Source organism: Aspergillus melleus (genome assembly GCF_016097325.1).
Source record: "Aspergillus melleus strain CBS 546.65 chromosome Unknown contig7, whole genome shotgun sequence".
NCBI classification, from domain to species: domain Eukaryota; kingdom Fungi; phylum Ascomycota; class Eurotiomycetes; order Eurotiales; family Aspergillaceae; genus Aspergillus; species Aspergillus melleus.
Window position 1 is genome coordinate 3,063,189 of NW_025763376.1, and position 15,252 is coordinate 3,078,440.

Consider the following 15,252-nt stretch of genomic DNA (forward strand, 5'->3'; position numbering starts at 1 on the left):
ATTATGATTATATCCCTGTCCGTTCCTCAATACGTGCAGATAACCGCTCGGTCGCAGGCGTTCGACGTCGCGCCGAGCCACATCCGAGCGAGGAGGAAAGAGAGACCCGCAGCGAAGACTCGAACAGGACGAGCACATCCCTAGCAGGCTTAGCCCGGCGTGCCCAGTCCACTGCCGTCCGTCATAGCCGACGCGGCTGATCCTAGCCTTCTTAATTACTATAGAATTGATAATGATATACTCCCTAGTCCGTGATCGTGCAGGTACCTTTGACCGCTGCAACGTGCCCGAGACACTCCGCGCGGCAGACTGATCTGATTGGCACTGGCGACGTATGTACTTTTGGACGAAGAAAGGTCCGCTTGTCAACTGCACGGACAAGGGCGAGTCGGTTCACCTGATCGATTCCTTTGCTGTCTGTTGCCTGATCCGGGAAGAATCCTCGAATCCATGGCGGATCCTGGATGGTTCAATTGACTTTCTTGGAGATTGGCATTCAACGGGTGAATTGCCATACACAGTACGGTGTACAACTGTTAAAGTGTCAACAAGCGAGAACACCCTCGGCGTCGTCCACCACGTTCATATGATAGGCACATCGTCCACCGCAAATCTCCTCGAAAATAGACTAAACTACAAGAATCCCTGAAGAAAACCGCAACGGTACTAGGCACGAAAAAAAAATAACCCCTCCCCCCACTGCCACATGGACAGGAAGGATGCATCGGAACGGGTCCTCCGCTTTTTCTGTTAGCATGATAGTATTGAGTAAGGCGTATTTTTTTCGTTCTTTTGCGCAGCGCTATGATCTCAGGGCCCAGGGGTCTCGCCCCGTCTCTTTTCTTGTTCTCGCTCAGATCCTTGCCGGGCCGTGACGTGGGCAGCATGAGCAATTGGGTTATTGACAGCGGGTAGTGGAGGATCCTCCCCGAGGCCGTAGGAACATGGCTCTATCTCACAAACAAACACACCAAAGTCAACCATAGAAAGAAGAAAAAATCAGAAAAAGAAAATGAACTCAAACGGAATCAGGACGGAAGGATCGGCCAATCTACGGCATTGCTAGAGCCAAAACTAACGCCACCGGTGCCTGTCGAGCCCCCAACCAGGAGCGATCAACGCCCGCGGCATCCGCAGCTGCATCCGCCTAAACGAGGGATTCGATAGAAAGCCGGCACTAGCAGGCCGGTAGTGGGCCTGTTCGCTACTTCTCTCGTTATTTGTTCCTCGGAATTCCTCATCTTCTGGGAAAACGGTCAGCCCGCAGTTGCGTCTTTAATGGTTTATTGGTTTGCTGTTGCGGTGCAGTTCTGCAGGATTTTCTCCCTCTTTTGCTTTGACCTTTTGCGTCCTCGTTCTACCTCTGCAACGTGGATTAACTAATATAATTCCATCCCCCTGCCGTTTGCCCTTCTAGTTCTTTTGTCTTTCTGCTTTCCCTGCTTTTCGCCTCTCGCCTCCCCCTTTTTGCATTTAAATAGTCAATTCCTAGTGTTACAATCGTGCATTCCACTATTGATCGGAACTGCAGAATTTATTGTTTTTCCGGGGTCGCCCATTTTCCAATTGACTTTCATTATTTTGACTTTTGCCTCCCTTCTTCATTCCTCCCGTTCCCCGGATTTTGCATTCGACAAGGATCACATCGTCATAATGGCTACCGACGAACCCGAACGACCGCAACACCAGCAACAACCACCAAACGAAGAACAACACGAAGGACACGAAGAAGAACACCAAGAAGAACAAGAAGAACAAGAAGAACAACGTAGATCGACCGAGGCTACTCGCCAGCCGTCCCAGGAACAACATGGTCCCGCTTATATCGAACCTGAAGTTAGTCTTTCTTTTTACCACTATCCCCGTCTATGTCCAAATGGAGCATCTTCATTTACGCGTTACTGTAGGACCTGACCGATGGCGATTCCGTCTATGCCGGCTCGTAAGTCGCCTCACCTCCTATCTTGGGACGTCCTAGGAATTGAGCAAAATGGCTGATTCTGGCGCAGACTCGGCGATGCCAGCTACACGACAAGTATCACGTCCAGCGCGATGAATTACCAGTAAGTCAATTTCACCGGAATCATCTTTCCGATACTGACGGTGGACAGATATGAGGTATCTACTGTTGCCCTTTCGTTTTCCTGTCATACTCTGGCAAGCTCCACAATGTGATACATCTGATCGGATCCAATCTGATCCCTGTCACATGAGCGCTTGCAGAGTACAAGTCACGTCCTGGTCACGGGAATGCTAAGGCCCTATTATCTTGCAGAACGGACGCCGTTATCATTCCTACCATGAGGGAATGTATCTTTTGGTATGTTCCGGTGTTTGTCTAGGTTCAAGTGCAGTCGTGACTAACACATCTCCAGCCGAATGACGAACAAGAGCAAGATCGCTTGGATTTGGTACGTTTTTTTTTTCCACCAATGGGTCCGTGTCGATGCTAATATAGATCAGAGTCATCATATCTATCGCATGCTTCTGAAAGGAGAGCTATGTCGCGCCCCGATCAAAAACCCCAAACGTGTGCTGGATATTGGCACCGGGACAGGGATATGGGCGATCGACTTTGCCGAGTAAGTTCGACCATTGCACCTTAGAGACAGCTATGCTGACAGACGCAGTGAACACCCGGATTCAGAAGTAATTGGTACTTTACCTCTGCTCTACTTTCCACCATTCCATTTCAATTAACCGTCCCTCAGGAAACGACCTAAGCCCCATCCAACCATCCTGGATCCCGCCCAACTGTCGCTTCGAAGTCGACGACTTCGAGCAGGACTGGTCCTACAGTCAGCACTTCGACTACATTCACGGTCGCGAACTGGAAGGCTGCATCGGCGACCACGACCGGCTGTTCCGTCAGGCGTTTGAGAGTCTGCGCCCGAACGGATACTTCGAGATCGCCTCGTTGGAAGTGAACACGTACTCGGACGATAATACGCACCTGCAAGCGCCGTGTCTGCTCGAGGGCGTTAAGAACATGCACGCCGCGTCGAAAATGTACGGGAAGGATATGACGACGGTGGTGCACTGGAAGGAAATGATGGAGAAGGCGGGCTTTATTAACGTCCACGAGGATGTGTATAAGGTAGGTTTCCCTTTCCATGTCCCTCGTCGTCAGGCCGTCTCTAACTAAAAGATAGGTTCCTCAAAGCCCCTGGCCCAAAAATCCCAAGCTCAAGGAAATCGGCCGTTACCATCAAGTCAACATGTTCGAGGCGCTGGGCCCGTACTGCTACGCGCTGTTCACGCGAGTGCTGGGCTGGCAGCGTCCGGAGATCGAGGCGCTGGTGGCCGGTATGCGAAATGAACTGCGCGACCTGTCGAACCATCTGTACTCGAACGTGCATATTGTGTATGGACAGCGACCGCCGCAGACGTCGTGACAGTAGTCGAGACAGCTGTCCCCGACTCAACGCCAACGACACTTTAATGACATGACTTCCCTCTATTGATGCTTGATCAATAGACCTATATCCCGGGTATTTTGCTTTTTGCCTTGATTTAGCCTTGCATGTGTCTGCCGATGTTATTAATGATGAGCATCTTCGTTGTATTTACTGTTATTGAGACAGAAACAATAGGATTCATGCATACCTTGAATCCAGCCTCCCAACACCAAAATTATACACACCCAGCCCGACAGACAGAATCACCTCCCAACCATCCTAACTCCAGCCTTATAAACCTCCCACCCCAACCACCCCAACGCCCCCGTGGTAGCCACCTTAACCGCACATTCCTTCAAATCAAACGCCATCCACCCCTGCACTCTCAACCTCAACTCTCGCTTCGTATTCCCCCTCGGAATCTCCACGTCCGGAACGGGTTGCTCCAAGAACTCGCACAGCGGCTCCCAGCCCTCGCGCACGTGATAATGCAGCAATCGCTCGGGCGGCACCAGCGCCTCGATCTTCTTGTAATGTTCCTCGTAGATCCGCGGACCGTCTTCTTTCAATCGCCCGCGGAGGATCTCCCGTCCGGAACGGCTGATTACTGGCAGGACCCAGCGGAAACGACTTCGGCAGAGGGCGTCGATGGCGCGGAGGAGGGGGAGGAAGAGGTATAGAAGGGGATAGCGTTCGCAGACGGTTGTGATTTCGAGGATTGATCTATCTCATCCATTAGTCATTTGAGTCCACCACCAGATGACCCAGAAATAAGGGATGCGGAGATTGCAATAGGCAAGCTAAGCAAAGTTAAGTAAAGAGGAAGGAGAAGATGACTCACTCATACCACTCCACCGGATCCCTCACCGTCAAAATCACCTTCGCCTCGGGATACGCCTCTATCAATTCCTCGGCAAAGCAAAGCGCCGGAACATCACAAACAGCCTGACAATGCCCCAACAGTTTATCCCACTCTTCGCGCCCGAACGGCTTGCCGATCCCGTCGTATTTCGCCCGCAACGCGCGCATCCACATCTCCCCGTCGCGAGGGTTGCCTAGCATTAGCTGGTATCCGTGATATGCTTCATTATAGCCGAGGATGCGGAGGGCTTCGGTTAATGCTGCAGATCTTGATTATTAGCATGAATTCTTCAGTCGAGGGCTCATGTACCGAGAGGATGGGCATTAGCTTGGGGTATGTGATAAGGTGAATGTGCCAAGAGGATTGGCATGTAAAGGGAGGACGTACAATCAGTTCCAGTCCGGAAGAGTCCAAACGACAAGACGCGCATGGGCACGACGCGTGTGCATTTTTCGCGATCAATGTCCGTGACATGGAAGGTTCGGGGACCGACCTGGATGGACATTCTTTCTGACTCGATTGAATCGGTGAATATAGTATACCCAGAACGGAACGGCGAGCGACAACGCCTCTATAAACAACCTATACTGTACCTACCACCAACAAGATATAAACTGGTGTCCTGTAAGGTGTAAGGCTAGATCAATATTCACAGAATGTAAGGGCGATCAATGATGCGATATTCGATCGATTTCCATAGTTCTGATCGCCCGTTTATATGATCTGAGGCTTTCATCGATCATCCCTTGCGGGTCTGGTCATCCCTTTCCGTTGACTTGCCGGATCGGGTGGATTGTGCTGCATGCGGAGGCTATTTTTGGTTCTGCTTCTGTTTTCGACGATTTATGAAATAAAGTAGATTGGTAGTGGTTGTTTCATGTCTAGATGATCCAAGATTATCCACCGTGGAAGTATATACTCGGTCATCAGATCGCATAACTCTCATACTGCTCCAGCTAATGTGTATAACTCTTGCATAATCTAAGAGACTATTGAACTCCATCTGGGATACTCTAGTAGGTTACATTCATTTTGTTCCATACGATATGTTATCTACTGGTCAGTACCTGATAATCTCGTACTCATCGCGCTCTACGCATCCAAAACAGAATCTTCAGTAGCCACACCTGCATTCAAGCTAAGTGTACATCTACATTTTCGAACACAGTCACGATCTAGAAATCAAGTCCCATGAAAGAGCCAAAAAGCAACGCTCAATAACCACCAGTACGCTAACTCCGACGCTGAAAACCAAACCACACACTAATCTCCTCCCTCTACCACTACTGCGTCAAATCGACTCCAACATCCTCGAAATCAACATCCTCGCCCCCTCTGCCCGAAACAGAATCAAACCCCTCGAATCCAACCACCACGCCCGCCCCCGATACTGATACCAAGCAGTCACGGCCTCTCTATTATTCTCCTCTAGAAAGGACAACTCCTTTCCCTTTCCGCAGCACCGGAAAATATACTGCGCGACCTCATCCTCCAAGTCCATTAAACAGGAGTTCTCCGCAGAAAGTCCCTGGCATAACCCATCGAAGCGATGATACTCGGTAAGCAGGTCATCGAACAACCCGGTCCGATTCGGTAGCTGCCTCGGCGCCACGCACAGTGCTAGGTCCACGAACTGGATGATCTGCGGCGGTCGGAGCAGATACATCCGCTCGACTAGATACGTGGGATCGTCGGGGTTCCACGCATCAGGAGCCTCGCTATCAAACACCTTCCGGGGTAAGAACTCCCAGAGAAAGTCCGTCACTTCCAAGATGTCGAGTTTATCAGACAGTCGGCGGTGCGGGTTATACCTCCATTTCATTGACGCGATGTTATTAAACGCATTTCGCTCCAGGTCATTCGGGTAGATGAAGGCACGGGAGAGGTAGAAATGCTCTAAAGCACACCAATGCGATATCAAGGCTTTGTAGAATCGACGATACGCCCGACGACGCTGATCATGTGGAATGCGGATAACCTTGCGCTGAGCTCTACACGCCGACGACGTTGAGAACGAGGTAGGCAGCGGGTCCGTATCAGCCAGATAACTCTCCTTGACGAGCAAGTCCTGGTCCCAGAAGGTCTTCCACGCCGTCGTGTACACCCGGTTGATAGCCTTGTCGCAGTACAGCCTGAACAAAGTGCGAAGGGCGTGCCAGCGACAGACGATGGCGAAGATGTTTTCGGCGTCCAGCTCGAAGTCGAAGCCGTTAAGGAAGTCTTTGCGGAGGATGTAGGCTTGCGCGGGGATGCGGCCCCATTGGAAGGCGTCGCGGAGGATGAGGATGCCGGAGAGACGGGCGTCTTGTTCGTGGTGGGGGGCATTTTTCTGGACGAGTTAGTTGGTGGTGAAGGTAGAGAAATAGACAGAGAGAGAGGTACATACGATGATGCAGCGAAAGATCCACGCTCGGGTGTAGTAGTCGTCAAACACCGTATAGACCGCCCTGCACGTTCTGGCAAGGTGGATGGCATCGTCTATATCATGGAGGTAGGTAAACAGAGGAAGGATGCCGGCGAGATCGTACCGTTCATTAAGAGGAGGCATGGTGAAGTTGGCAAGGTGACGCGGTAGGAACTTGATCGGATAGGAATGCAAAGGGTAAGGAGCATGTTAAAGATGGTCCTGACAAGAGACATGATATGGAAGCTGTTGTGAGTCAACATTGGCTGCCTGGGTGGACTTCGCAGTATTCTGAGAAGTGAGGTGAAGCAAGTGCGATTCATTATTCCTTCCAGTGACTGAGAGGAAGATTCCGTGGTGGATGACTGCATTTCTACATCATCTTGTAGGCAACTAGCAGGCGGCCAAAGTAGCTATAGTTATATAAGAACAGGCATATAATCACAACAGGTCTAGATTGGAAAGCTTGATGTATATTCTATATGTTACTGCAGTCTAGATGAGAAGTGACCGTCCGCAAAGAGACAATTATACACCTTGCTCTATCTATGCACAATCAGCTATTCCCAAATACATAGCGTCAAACTATCAATGTAGATAATAAATGTCAACTTCATCTCTCGTCTTGGCGCCCAGATGTACCAAGCACGACTTGTCCAAAGTCCAAGTCTAGAGTGAGTCAGACACCTCGTATTCACTGCAACATGCTGCAGCCCCTCCATTGTTCAAGGCCATCGCAACCGACATCCAATTACTCCACTTCTTCATCATCTTCTGCACACCAGCCGAATGCTCCATGGTAGGCGTGCCACGCAGCAGAGGGTGTCATGCATGTCTTCAGCGGCGCGTCAAGGTAAATCCTCTATCCCTATGTCTACGATTCTTTCGAAAACGGTCCTAGGTAGCTGCTAAGCTAGATCTACGCGACAGTGCGATCAAACCCGTCCAGCATGCACTCGCTGTCGACGTCGAGGAGTGGAATGTCCGGGCTACACACGACGGTTGAAATTCTACCACGAAACCCCTGACACGGTCGCATTTCAAAATGCTCGCTCCTCGAACGCATCGCATGCCTCCGGCGCCATCTCCAGACGCCCCCGCAACCCCCGCCCCCACACGAGCATGGATGAAGCCTTGGCGCCGAACCTGATGGCTGCAGCGCTGAATCTCCAGGGCAAAGAGGTCTTCACTTGGGTCGTCAAGGCCACCTTCCCGAGCACGTACGCGACGTTCGGCCCTCGCTGTGAGCCTAGCTGGACCGACTTCATCTGGAGTCATCCCGTCGCGCGATCTCCGACCGTGGTCTGGTGTCAGCGCTGCATCAACACGTGGTTCCTGGCGCGACGGCACAACGACGCAACCATGCTGGCCACCAGCCGCGACCTCTATAATCGCGGGTTACAATCTCTGGTCCGTCTCCTGGGGGACCCGACGATGGTGGCCTCCGACACGGTTCTCACGACGGCTGTGATGCTGGGTGTATACGAGATGTTCGACGGACTGGGCCCGCACTCCTGGCTCATCCACTCGCGCGGCATCGCGGCGTTGTTTCGTCTGCGCGGACCCAAGGCCCATCAGAGGGGATTCGGGCGCACGCTATACGTGACGTTCCGATCGTTCTTCGTTGCCGAGGCGTTTCTGCGTCGAGAGCCGTGCTTTCTAGCAGGGGTGGAATGGCGGGAGATGAATCTGGAGACGGTCGCGATGGACGAGGCGAAGGGAAAAGGAAGTCGGCTGGGAGCGATGGTAGAGCGGGCATTTAACGAGACAGTGTTGTGTCCGGGATATTTCCAACGCACGTCAGAGCTCATGGCGATCGCGCGACGAGAGCGACGGCGACGGCGGGACAGGGGACGGGACGAAGGATCGACCCGACACGCGTTGGTCTTGGAGCTGCGTCACAGCGTCGATCGGCTGCGAGATCTGCAGCGACAGCTGGGCAGGCTGGACCAGGACCAGGGCTGGGACGGGGAACAGCCCGTGCGACAAGGCATGGACAGTATTATAGGGCCGATTCCGCAGGATTTCGTGCACCGCATCGCGAGTTCTTCCCTACAGGGCATCGAAACGGGGATTGCGCTGCTGGAGCAGTTGACAGTGTCGTTGCAGGATCGGTGGTCGGATTCCGGTCCTTCGTGGAGCCTGCCGTCCGTCCGTAGCATCCAGGAGCTGGAACACGACCGTCACAGCCAAGACAAAGACGCACAACCACAATCAGAAGACTGGATAGATCAATTGGCCATGTCGATGGGGACGCTTGCGATCAGGGCTTAAGTGGGCATGACGACAGGCCATGACATAAGACGGTAGATCGGCGGGACGGAGGGACGGAGGGACCTCGGTAGGGCAAGGATTGACGCGACGGAGAACGTGATTTTGAGGTCATCCAGAGGTGCACTGAGAGAGAAGCATCTTAAGAAAATGGGACTGTCCTGTGGAGGAGGCTGGTCCGATGCAATCCAAGAACGGCGAATGGCCTCATTCTTGGGTGCTGCGGCGGATATTAATAGATCCGGGGCCAAGACGTTCAGTATCGGGTACAATCAGTGAATTTCACAAGTGAAAGAGCACAATTCTCGAACCAAAAATTATCTCCAGAAGATTCCCCCTGAGTCCGGCCGCATCCAGAAGGTCCAGGCCAGGAACGTGCAGGAAGGTGCAGAACGTAACCAATCCAAATCACGGCAGCCTAAAGTTTCAGAGCGCCATGCAGACGCCACGGAACTCACAGCCCCCTTTGGGCTGCTCCAGAGGCTCCATGGAGGGCTTGCGCGGCCCTTTTCATTCATGGCTAAGCCTTGGATTCGCTGCTTTAGTCGAAGCTTGGCGGGGTGTTGGCCAGTGAGAATATTGACGGTGGAGTCTTCTCGTCACTCCGGACGGTCCGGCCGCGTCAGAATCGGAGAGCGCACGAGTCCGATCGCCATTGGCTTCTTTTTTTATCGTGGCTGCTGATGCCCGGAGGTGGTCGGATTCTGCTGCTGCTGCTGCTGCTTATATACTCCTCCTCGACCTCGGACTTTTTCTCGTCCCCACATTTTTTAGATCAAGTGCTACACAGAGAACAGATACATACTGCAGACTGCAGACTATCACAATACACTACTCCGTACTTCATAGACTCGTTTCATATACACTACCACCCCATCTCCCTTCACAATGCCTTCGTCTCGTGCTTCCAGCGACCGCACTGGATCCATCGCTTCTCATGAGAAGAAGTCCTCGCTCTCCAGCAAGGCCGACCCCAACCAGGCCCTGAACGAAGCCCAGCCAAGTAAGTAGTTATTCAGCTTCCTCTCTATCACAGGACTTGATCTAATCAGCGCAGTGGCCAATGTCGGAGGCTCGGATTTGTTCTCCCTTCGCTCCATGCAGCACCGCGACGCCGAGGGAAAGATCATCAGTAAGTCGGACTTCTCCTGTCGTCAAAATTCCCAGCTAACAGAACTAGCTGAACCTGACCTCACGAATCCCACGCGTCCCCGATTCGAGCGCCCGCTAGACACCATCAAGAACTTCGAGGCGGCCATCGAGCGACGACGAAAGGAGAACGCGATCGCATGAGACAATAATCAACTGGAAAAGGCGTGATGGGATGGTTTACTGTGATATTAGCAATGTTTGTCAGCGATGTAAATTACGGATTCTTTGGTCAATCTCAATGTCAATGTCAATATACTCTGCTTGAATGGGTCTGACGGTTTCATACTCCGTATATGCTGTAGCCTAGATCAGTTGTAAGCTGCCGGTGGTCGATCGATTCGGCTGCTGGTCTAGGGAGAAGCTTGGTATATAACCTTGTCGCGCCAGGAGCACTAAGCATGCACTGAGTGGATGCTAATTTGAGAGTCAGTTTAGATTCAACGTCAGCCCGTCGTCTCGTCCAACCGACGTTGCAGAACTCACGATAACGGAGTCGAGCGAAATGACTGTCCCCACCGGGCTAAATCCGAGGAGAAAGATTCTTGCTCGGAGATAAGGCATCCACAGGCATCCACTCGCTATCCACGGCTATCTCGACTAGACTGGAATGGACGTATAGTCTTCGTCCCACAATCACCGACACAACCACACATCCAAGTCTCCCAAGTCCCAACTGCCACGCCGACGGATACCGGCTCGCTTGTCTCCTTGACTAGTGCGGCCTCGCATCGGTCTAATCTACGTAGTCTGGCAACCACCGTCTACGGCTACTGACTAGTGACGCGTTCCACGCTGCGGCGGGGCTTTAGGCAGACATTTCGAGCACCGGAGAAAGCATAATGGGACGGTTGTTCTTAGTACCGAATCATGGTAACATGGCTCCTGAGGAAGTAATTTCGTAGCGGTTATATGGGCTGCTCCCCGTGGCGGATGCGTGTGCGTTGGACCTTCCGTTTCCCAGTCGTTCTTTGATCCATTCCGTATTTCTCCAAAATCGACACTCGTTTAGCTTTGTTTCCTTCTCTCGACTATTTTCAAGCCCGATTGGTGTAAAGCTCATCCGTGTTCGCTATGAAGCTCTCTCTCGCTGTTGGAGCAACCCTTCTGGGTACGGCTCTGGCGGATATCGATCCCATTGTGATCAAGGTAGAGCAATCTCCTGCGTGGGTGAAACCTCTCTGACTGGCGTAGGGCTCGAAATTCTTCTACTCCGGCAACAACACTCAATTGTTAGTTCCTTTCACTGGTTATCTCATGCCATGCTGACCTTCCAAGCTACATTCGCGGCATTGCCTACCAGCGTATGTCACTCCACTTCGATATCACCCCCGAATCTAACCCCAGCAGAGGACTACTCGAGCAATGGAACCACCGACGGTAGCAACACCTACAAAGATCCCCTGGCCGATGCCACTGCCTGCGAGCGTGACGTTCCCATCATGCAGGAGCTGAACACCAACACCATCCGTGTCTACGCCATCGACCCGACCGCCGACCACAAGAAGTGCATGCAGTTGCTGGCCGACGCAGGCATCTATGTGATCTCCGACCTGTCGTCCCCCTCGCAGTCCATTGATCGCAACGATCCCCGATGGGAGGTGTCCCTGTACAACCGCTACACTAGCGTGATCGACGAGATGGCTCAGTACAACAACACCCTGGGCTTCTTTGCCGGCAACGAAGTCTCGAACAACGTCAAGACCACCGACGCCAGTGCGTTCGTCAAGGCCGCTGTCCGTGACATGAAGTCGTACATCAAGCGCAAGAACTACCGTTCTCTGGGCGTGGGATACGCGACCAACGACGACTCCAGTATCCGCGTTCACATGGCTAACTACTTCAACTGTGAGAGCGAGGAGGATAGCATTGACTTCTGGGGATACAACATCTATTCCTGGTGTGGTGACTCTACCTACCAGGAGTCTGGATACAAGGACCGCACCGACGAGTTCCGCAACTACTCCGTGCCCGTCTTCTTTGCCGAGTACGGTTGTAACTCTGTTTCGCCTCGCAAGTTCACCGAGGTCAAGGCTTTGTTCGGTGACAAGATGAACGACGTGTGGTCTGGTGGTATCGTCTATATGTATTTCCAAGAGGACAACGATTACGGTAAGTGCGGTGTCTCAAGTGGCCAATTTTCATACTCACAGGAATAGGTCTTGTTTCCGTCGTTGACAGCACCAGCGTCAGCAAGCTGAAGGATTTCACCTATTACTCGAGTGAGATCGCCAGCGCCACTCCTTCCGGCACCAACAAGGCATCCTACACGCCCACCAACTCGGCACTGCAAAGCTGCCCCGCCGTCAGCACCGCCTGGATGGCCACGCAGACCCCTCTTCCCCCTACTCCTAACGAGGAGCTGTGCGACTGCATGGAGGCTTCTGCCGGCTGCGTTGTCAGAGACTCTCTCTCCAGTTCCAAATACTCCGACCTGTTCAGCGTCGTCTGCGGGTACACCGACTGCGATGGCCTCACTGCGAACGCCACCACCGGCAAGTACGGCGCCTACGGCATGTGCAATTCGAAGCAGCAGCTGAACTTCGCCTTGAACAAGTACTACGGCGAACAGAACTCTGCTGCCTCGGCCTGCAGCTTCGGCGGATCGGCCACCACGACCTCGGCCGCCAGCAAGACCGGCAGCTGCAAGTCTCTCATGAGCCAGGCGGGCACCGCCGGCACCGGAACGGTCACTTCGCAGCCCACCGCTACTGCAGGATCGGGCTCTTCTTCCGAGGCCTCTGCTAGTGCGTCTGGATCGACCGGCGCGGCGCCCACCACGGCCGGTACCGCCGTTGCCGTTGGATCTCTCCAGCTTGGTTTGTATGCCGTTATGGCTGTGCTGACGGCTGCGATGATGGTTTTGTTGTAGGTTCATCGTTGCTAGAGCTTTGATTGAGGTCCCTCGATTGAAGCAGGCATTTTATTCTGTGGTGTTTCTTCTTGGTTCGATTGTTTATACTCCGTTAGTAGAGAACTGTTGGGATAGGTCCGAACCGGAAGAACCAATGCATTTTTTCTAAATCAAAGTTTTCGATTCCCGGTAGCTTCTATGAGACCCTTCCTATATTATTGAAATTATTTACATCAGTCGTCAGAAGTTAAAATCAAGAAGGATTTCGATAGAGTGATGGTACTGATAGGGTGATTTCACGGAAATGATCCGCCGGTCAGGCCTTTTCGACCGAGTCCCTTCTCTTCCAAACCTTTTCTCAAAGTGCTGTTTTTTTTTTTTTTTTTTTTTTTTTTTTTAGGGAAATAGAGTTTTTCCTCAGTACAAACTTTGAATATCAAAGGCGAGGACTTTTCACATGTTGCAGGTCATTCAATACGGGACAGCCTTAGTGGGCTGAGATGAGAGAAGAACGCATGATTTACAACCATAACTCATATTAACTGAAAGATAATTAAGCCGGAATAAATCTTACACCCCAAACGGCGTAACGCGCCAAAGCCTCCTCTCAATCCCCAACTCCTCCTCATACTGCGTCCCCCACACACCCCTCCAAATCCCCCCCAGCACCGAGTCCGGCGGAAGACAATACATCGCCTTCGTGAACTCCCAGTACTCCGGCTTAAAGCCTGCAGATTCCCAGTCCACAATCCCGCTCAGCCGCCCTTGGCCAAGCAGGATGTTGCTGTGGTGGAAGTCTGAGTGCGTGAGCGGGAAGAGCTTATGCTCGCGGTATGGCAGCTTGTTATCGCGCACGATCTGCTCGAAGGTTATAGATAGGTGGCTTGTTAAATGCGCGTTGAAGGCTGCTTCTGTCGTGAACGGGCCGCCTGTGTCGTCCGGTATGCGGTGATCTGTTATTGCGCCGCCGAGTGTATCTGCTATGAGATATGGCGTGCTATTTGGGATGCTCCGCAGCTGTGCAAGGGCATCACGTATATCGGCGGCTAGGGCGTCGCGCTCGGCGTAGGAAAGGAGGTGCGCGACTGAGCCGAGTGTTTGGCCGGGCATGCGCGTCATGAGGATATTGGTTACGCCGTTTGTGGTCCAGGTGTCGAGAAGGCGGGGTGCCGGGACTGTTGTGTGTTTCTCGAGAAGTTTGAGAACGTTTGGTTCGTTACGTGGGGATCGCGTGCATTGCTTCATGTAGAGGCCGAAGGGGAGGCGCTGGGCCCAGACGTTGGCTTCGAGGGGGTAGAGGCGCCGGCCGAGCATGTTTAGGAGAGTGTAGCAGAACGCCCTAAGGCGAGTAGGTAAAAGGCGCCAGAGGCTGAAAAAGCCGGATATGACGGATTGTGGAAGGTTGATGCCTTCATTTGTGAGGGTGATTGTTAGCGGTGGGTGTTGTCGTGTTGGGCGCGTTGTATTGACTTACTCATCGATTTGGAAGGCCACCCGCGTGCGACCTTGTCCTCAATATAGAACATGTGCAGGGCCGTCGCGAACCGGAAATGGATGTTGAGGAGAAAGTTGCTCGGAGGAGGAAGCTTTTGAGTGTCTGTGGTGGAAAGCTCGAAAAAGTCAAGCGCACCGCTAAATCGACTGCCATCTCCTAGGTATAGGCCCGTTACCTCCTCGGGCCACTGCGTACACAATCCATACTGCGGAGTCTGTTAGGCTCGGGTGATTGTATCGCGGCACGAAAAGACCGTAGGGACATACCACGCAGTGCTCTAGGCCATCGTCATCGCGAGGATACGGCAAGTCCCTGATATCGAGCCTCGGTCTGATATCTACGTGCCCAGCACGAAATGCTTTGTGGATGCTGGGCGGCAGTAGCAGAACGTTCTTGAGGTACGTCTCAGAATTTGCGGGCTTGTGGAGCAGCCTCGTAAGCGTGGCGACAACGTCGCTGGATAAGAATGCTTCAAGAAGAGGTCGCATGTTATCCTGCGCCCGTTAGGATCGCGTTACAGCAAGTAAAAGCAGGCTTATCTCGGTGAGACGGTGTAACAATGATGGCGGAAGCAGATGTGCTGGCTCTACGGTCGACCCGGGGACATGACTTGGATTCCGTCGCATTGCAAAGTCACGACCGTCTCGATGAACCACTAGCTCTCGAGCATTGGGAGGGATGGGGTCGTCGACAGTTACTGGGGGATCTTAGCAGGTCTTGTGTTATAAATAGTTTTGAGGCCTCTGACCTGTTGAAACAAGGCCTCTCCATTGCTGCTTGAACTCCCGCAACGCGACCTCGACACTGCATGTTGAGGAT

The 15,252-nt window shown here is 52.6% G+C and overlaps 9 protein-coding genes across 9 annotated transcripts; 6 read left to right on the forward strand and 3 right to left on the reverse strand.

The window, feature by feature from the left end:
* Nucleotides 1–1,653: 1,653 nt before the first annotated feature.
* LDX57_012012 (uncharacterized protein) lies at nucleotides 1,654–1,946 on the forward strand (the record flags this gene model as incomplete). Its single annotated transcript, XM_046093744.1, has 2 exons — nucleotides 1,654–1,836; nucleotides 1,908–1,946. The coding sequence occupies 2 exons, from the start codon at nucleotides 1,654–1,656 to the stop codon at nucleotides 1,944–1,946; spliced, it is 222 nt and encodes a 73-aa protein (XP_045949722.1).
* A 362-nt stretch (nucleotides 1,947–2,308) lies between these two features.
* On the forward strand, nucleotides 2,309–3,145 carry LDX57_012013 (class I SAM-dependent methyltransferase; the record flags this gene model as incomplete). The annotated part of the gene is made up of 5 exons (XM_046093745.1): nucleotides 2,309–2,320; nucleotides 2,376–2,411; nucleotides 2,464–2,582; nucleotides 2,631–2,656; nucleotides 2,712–3,145. The coding sequence occupies 5 exons, from the start codon at nucleotides 2,309–2,311 to the stop codon at nucleotides 3,143–3,145; spliced, it is 627 nt and encodes a 208-aa protein (XP_045949723.1).
* Nucleotides 3,146–3,218: 73 nt separating this feature from the next.
* LDX57_012014 (uncharacterized protein) lies at nucleotides 3,219–3,395 on the forward strand (the record flags this gene model as incomplete). The annotated part of the gene is made up of 1 exon (XM_046093746.1): nucleotides 3,219–3,395. The coding sequence occupies one exon, from the start codon at nucleotides 3,219–3,221 to the stop codon at nucleotides 3,393–3,395; it is 177 nt and encodes a 58-aa protein (XP_045949724.1).
* A 266-nt stretch (nucleotides 3,396–3,661) lies between these two features.
* Nucleotides 3,662–4,775, reverse strand: LDX57_012015 (sulfotransferase family protein; the record flags this gene model as incomplete). Its single annotated transcript, XM_046093747.1, has 3 exons — nucleotides 4,648–4,775; nucleotides 4,240–4,519; nucleotides 3,662–4,121 (listed from the first exon to the last, which is right to left on the reverse strand). The coding sequence occupies exons 1-3, from the start codon at nucleotides 4,763–4,765 to the stop codon at nucleotides 3,662–3,664; spliced, it is 858 nt and encodes a 285-aa protein (XP_045949725.1). The 5' UTR covers nucleotides 4,766–4,775.
* Nucleotides 4,776–5,368: 593 nt separating this feature from the next.
* Nucleotides 5,369–6,808, reverse strand: LDX57_012016 (uncharacterized protein; the record flags this gene model as incomplete). Its single annotated transcript, XM_046093748.1, has 2 exons — nucleotides 5,369–6,589; nucleotides 6,647–6,808. The coding sequence occupies 2 exons, from the start codon at nucleotides 6,806–6,808 to the stop codon at nucleotides 5,552–5,554; spliced, it is 1,200 nt and encodes a 399-aa protein (XP_045949726.1). The 3' UTR covers nucleotides 5,369–5,551.
* Nucleotides 6,809–7,786: 978 nt separating this feature from the next.
* LDX57_012017 (uncharacterized protein) lies at nucleotides 7,787–8,938 on the forward strand (the record flags this gene model as incomplete). Its single annotated transcript, XM_046093749.1, has 1 exon — nucleotides 7,787–8,938. The coding sequence occupies one exon, from the start codon at nucleotides 7,787–7,789 to the stop codon at nucleotides 8,936–8,938; it is 1,152 nt and encodes a 383-aa protein (XP_045949727.1).
* An 885-nt stretch (nucleotides 8,939–9,823) lies between these two features.
* LDX57_012018 (DUF2406 domain-containing protein) lies at nucleotides 9,824–10,228 on the forward strand (the record flags this gene model as incomplete). The annotated part of the gene is made up of 3 exons (XM_046093750.1): nucleotides 9,824–9,938; nucleotides 9,993–10,067; nucleotides 10,116–10,228. 3 exons carry the CDS (start codon nucleotides 9,824–9,826, stop codon nucleotides 10,226–10,228), a joined length of 303 nt encoding a protein of 100 aa, XP_045949728.1.
* Nucleotides 10,229–11,158: 930 nt separating this feature from the next.
* Nucleotides 11,159–12,956, forward strand: LDX57_012019 (glycoside hydrolase family 72 protein; the record flags this gene model as incomplete). Its single annotated transcript, XM_046093751.1, has 5 exons — nucleotides 11,159–11,233; nucleotides 11,279–11,316; nucleotides 11,363–11,388; nucleotides 11,435–12,196; nucleotides 12,244–12,956. The coding sequence occupies 5 exons, from the start codon at nucleotides 11,159–11,161 to the stop codon at nucleotides 12,954–12,956; spliced, it is 1,614 nt and encodes a 537-aa protein (XP_045949729.1).
* Nucleotides 12,957–13,508: 552 nt separating this feature from the next.
* On the reverse strand, nucleotides 13,509–14,921 carry LDX57_012020 (aminoglycoside phosphotransferase family protein; the record flags this gene model as incomplete). The annotated part of the gene is made up of 3 exons (XM_046093752.1): nucleotides 13,509–14,347; nucleotides 14,413–14,638; nucleotides 14,700–14,921. 3 exons carry the CDS (start codon nucleotides 14,919–14,921, stop codon nucleotides 13,509–13,511), a joined length of 1,287 nt encoding a protein of 428 aa, XP_045949730.1.
* Nucleotides 14,922–15,252: the final 331 nt, after the last annotated feature.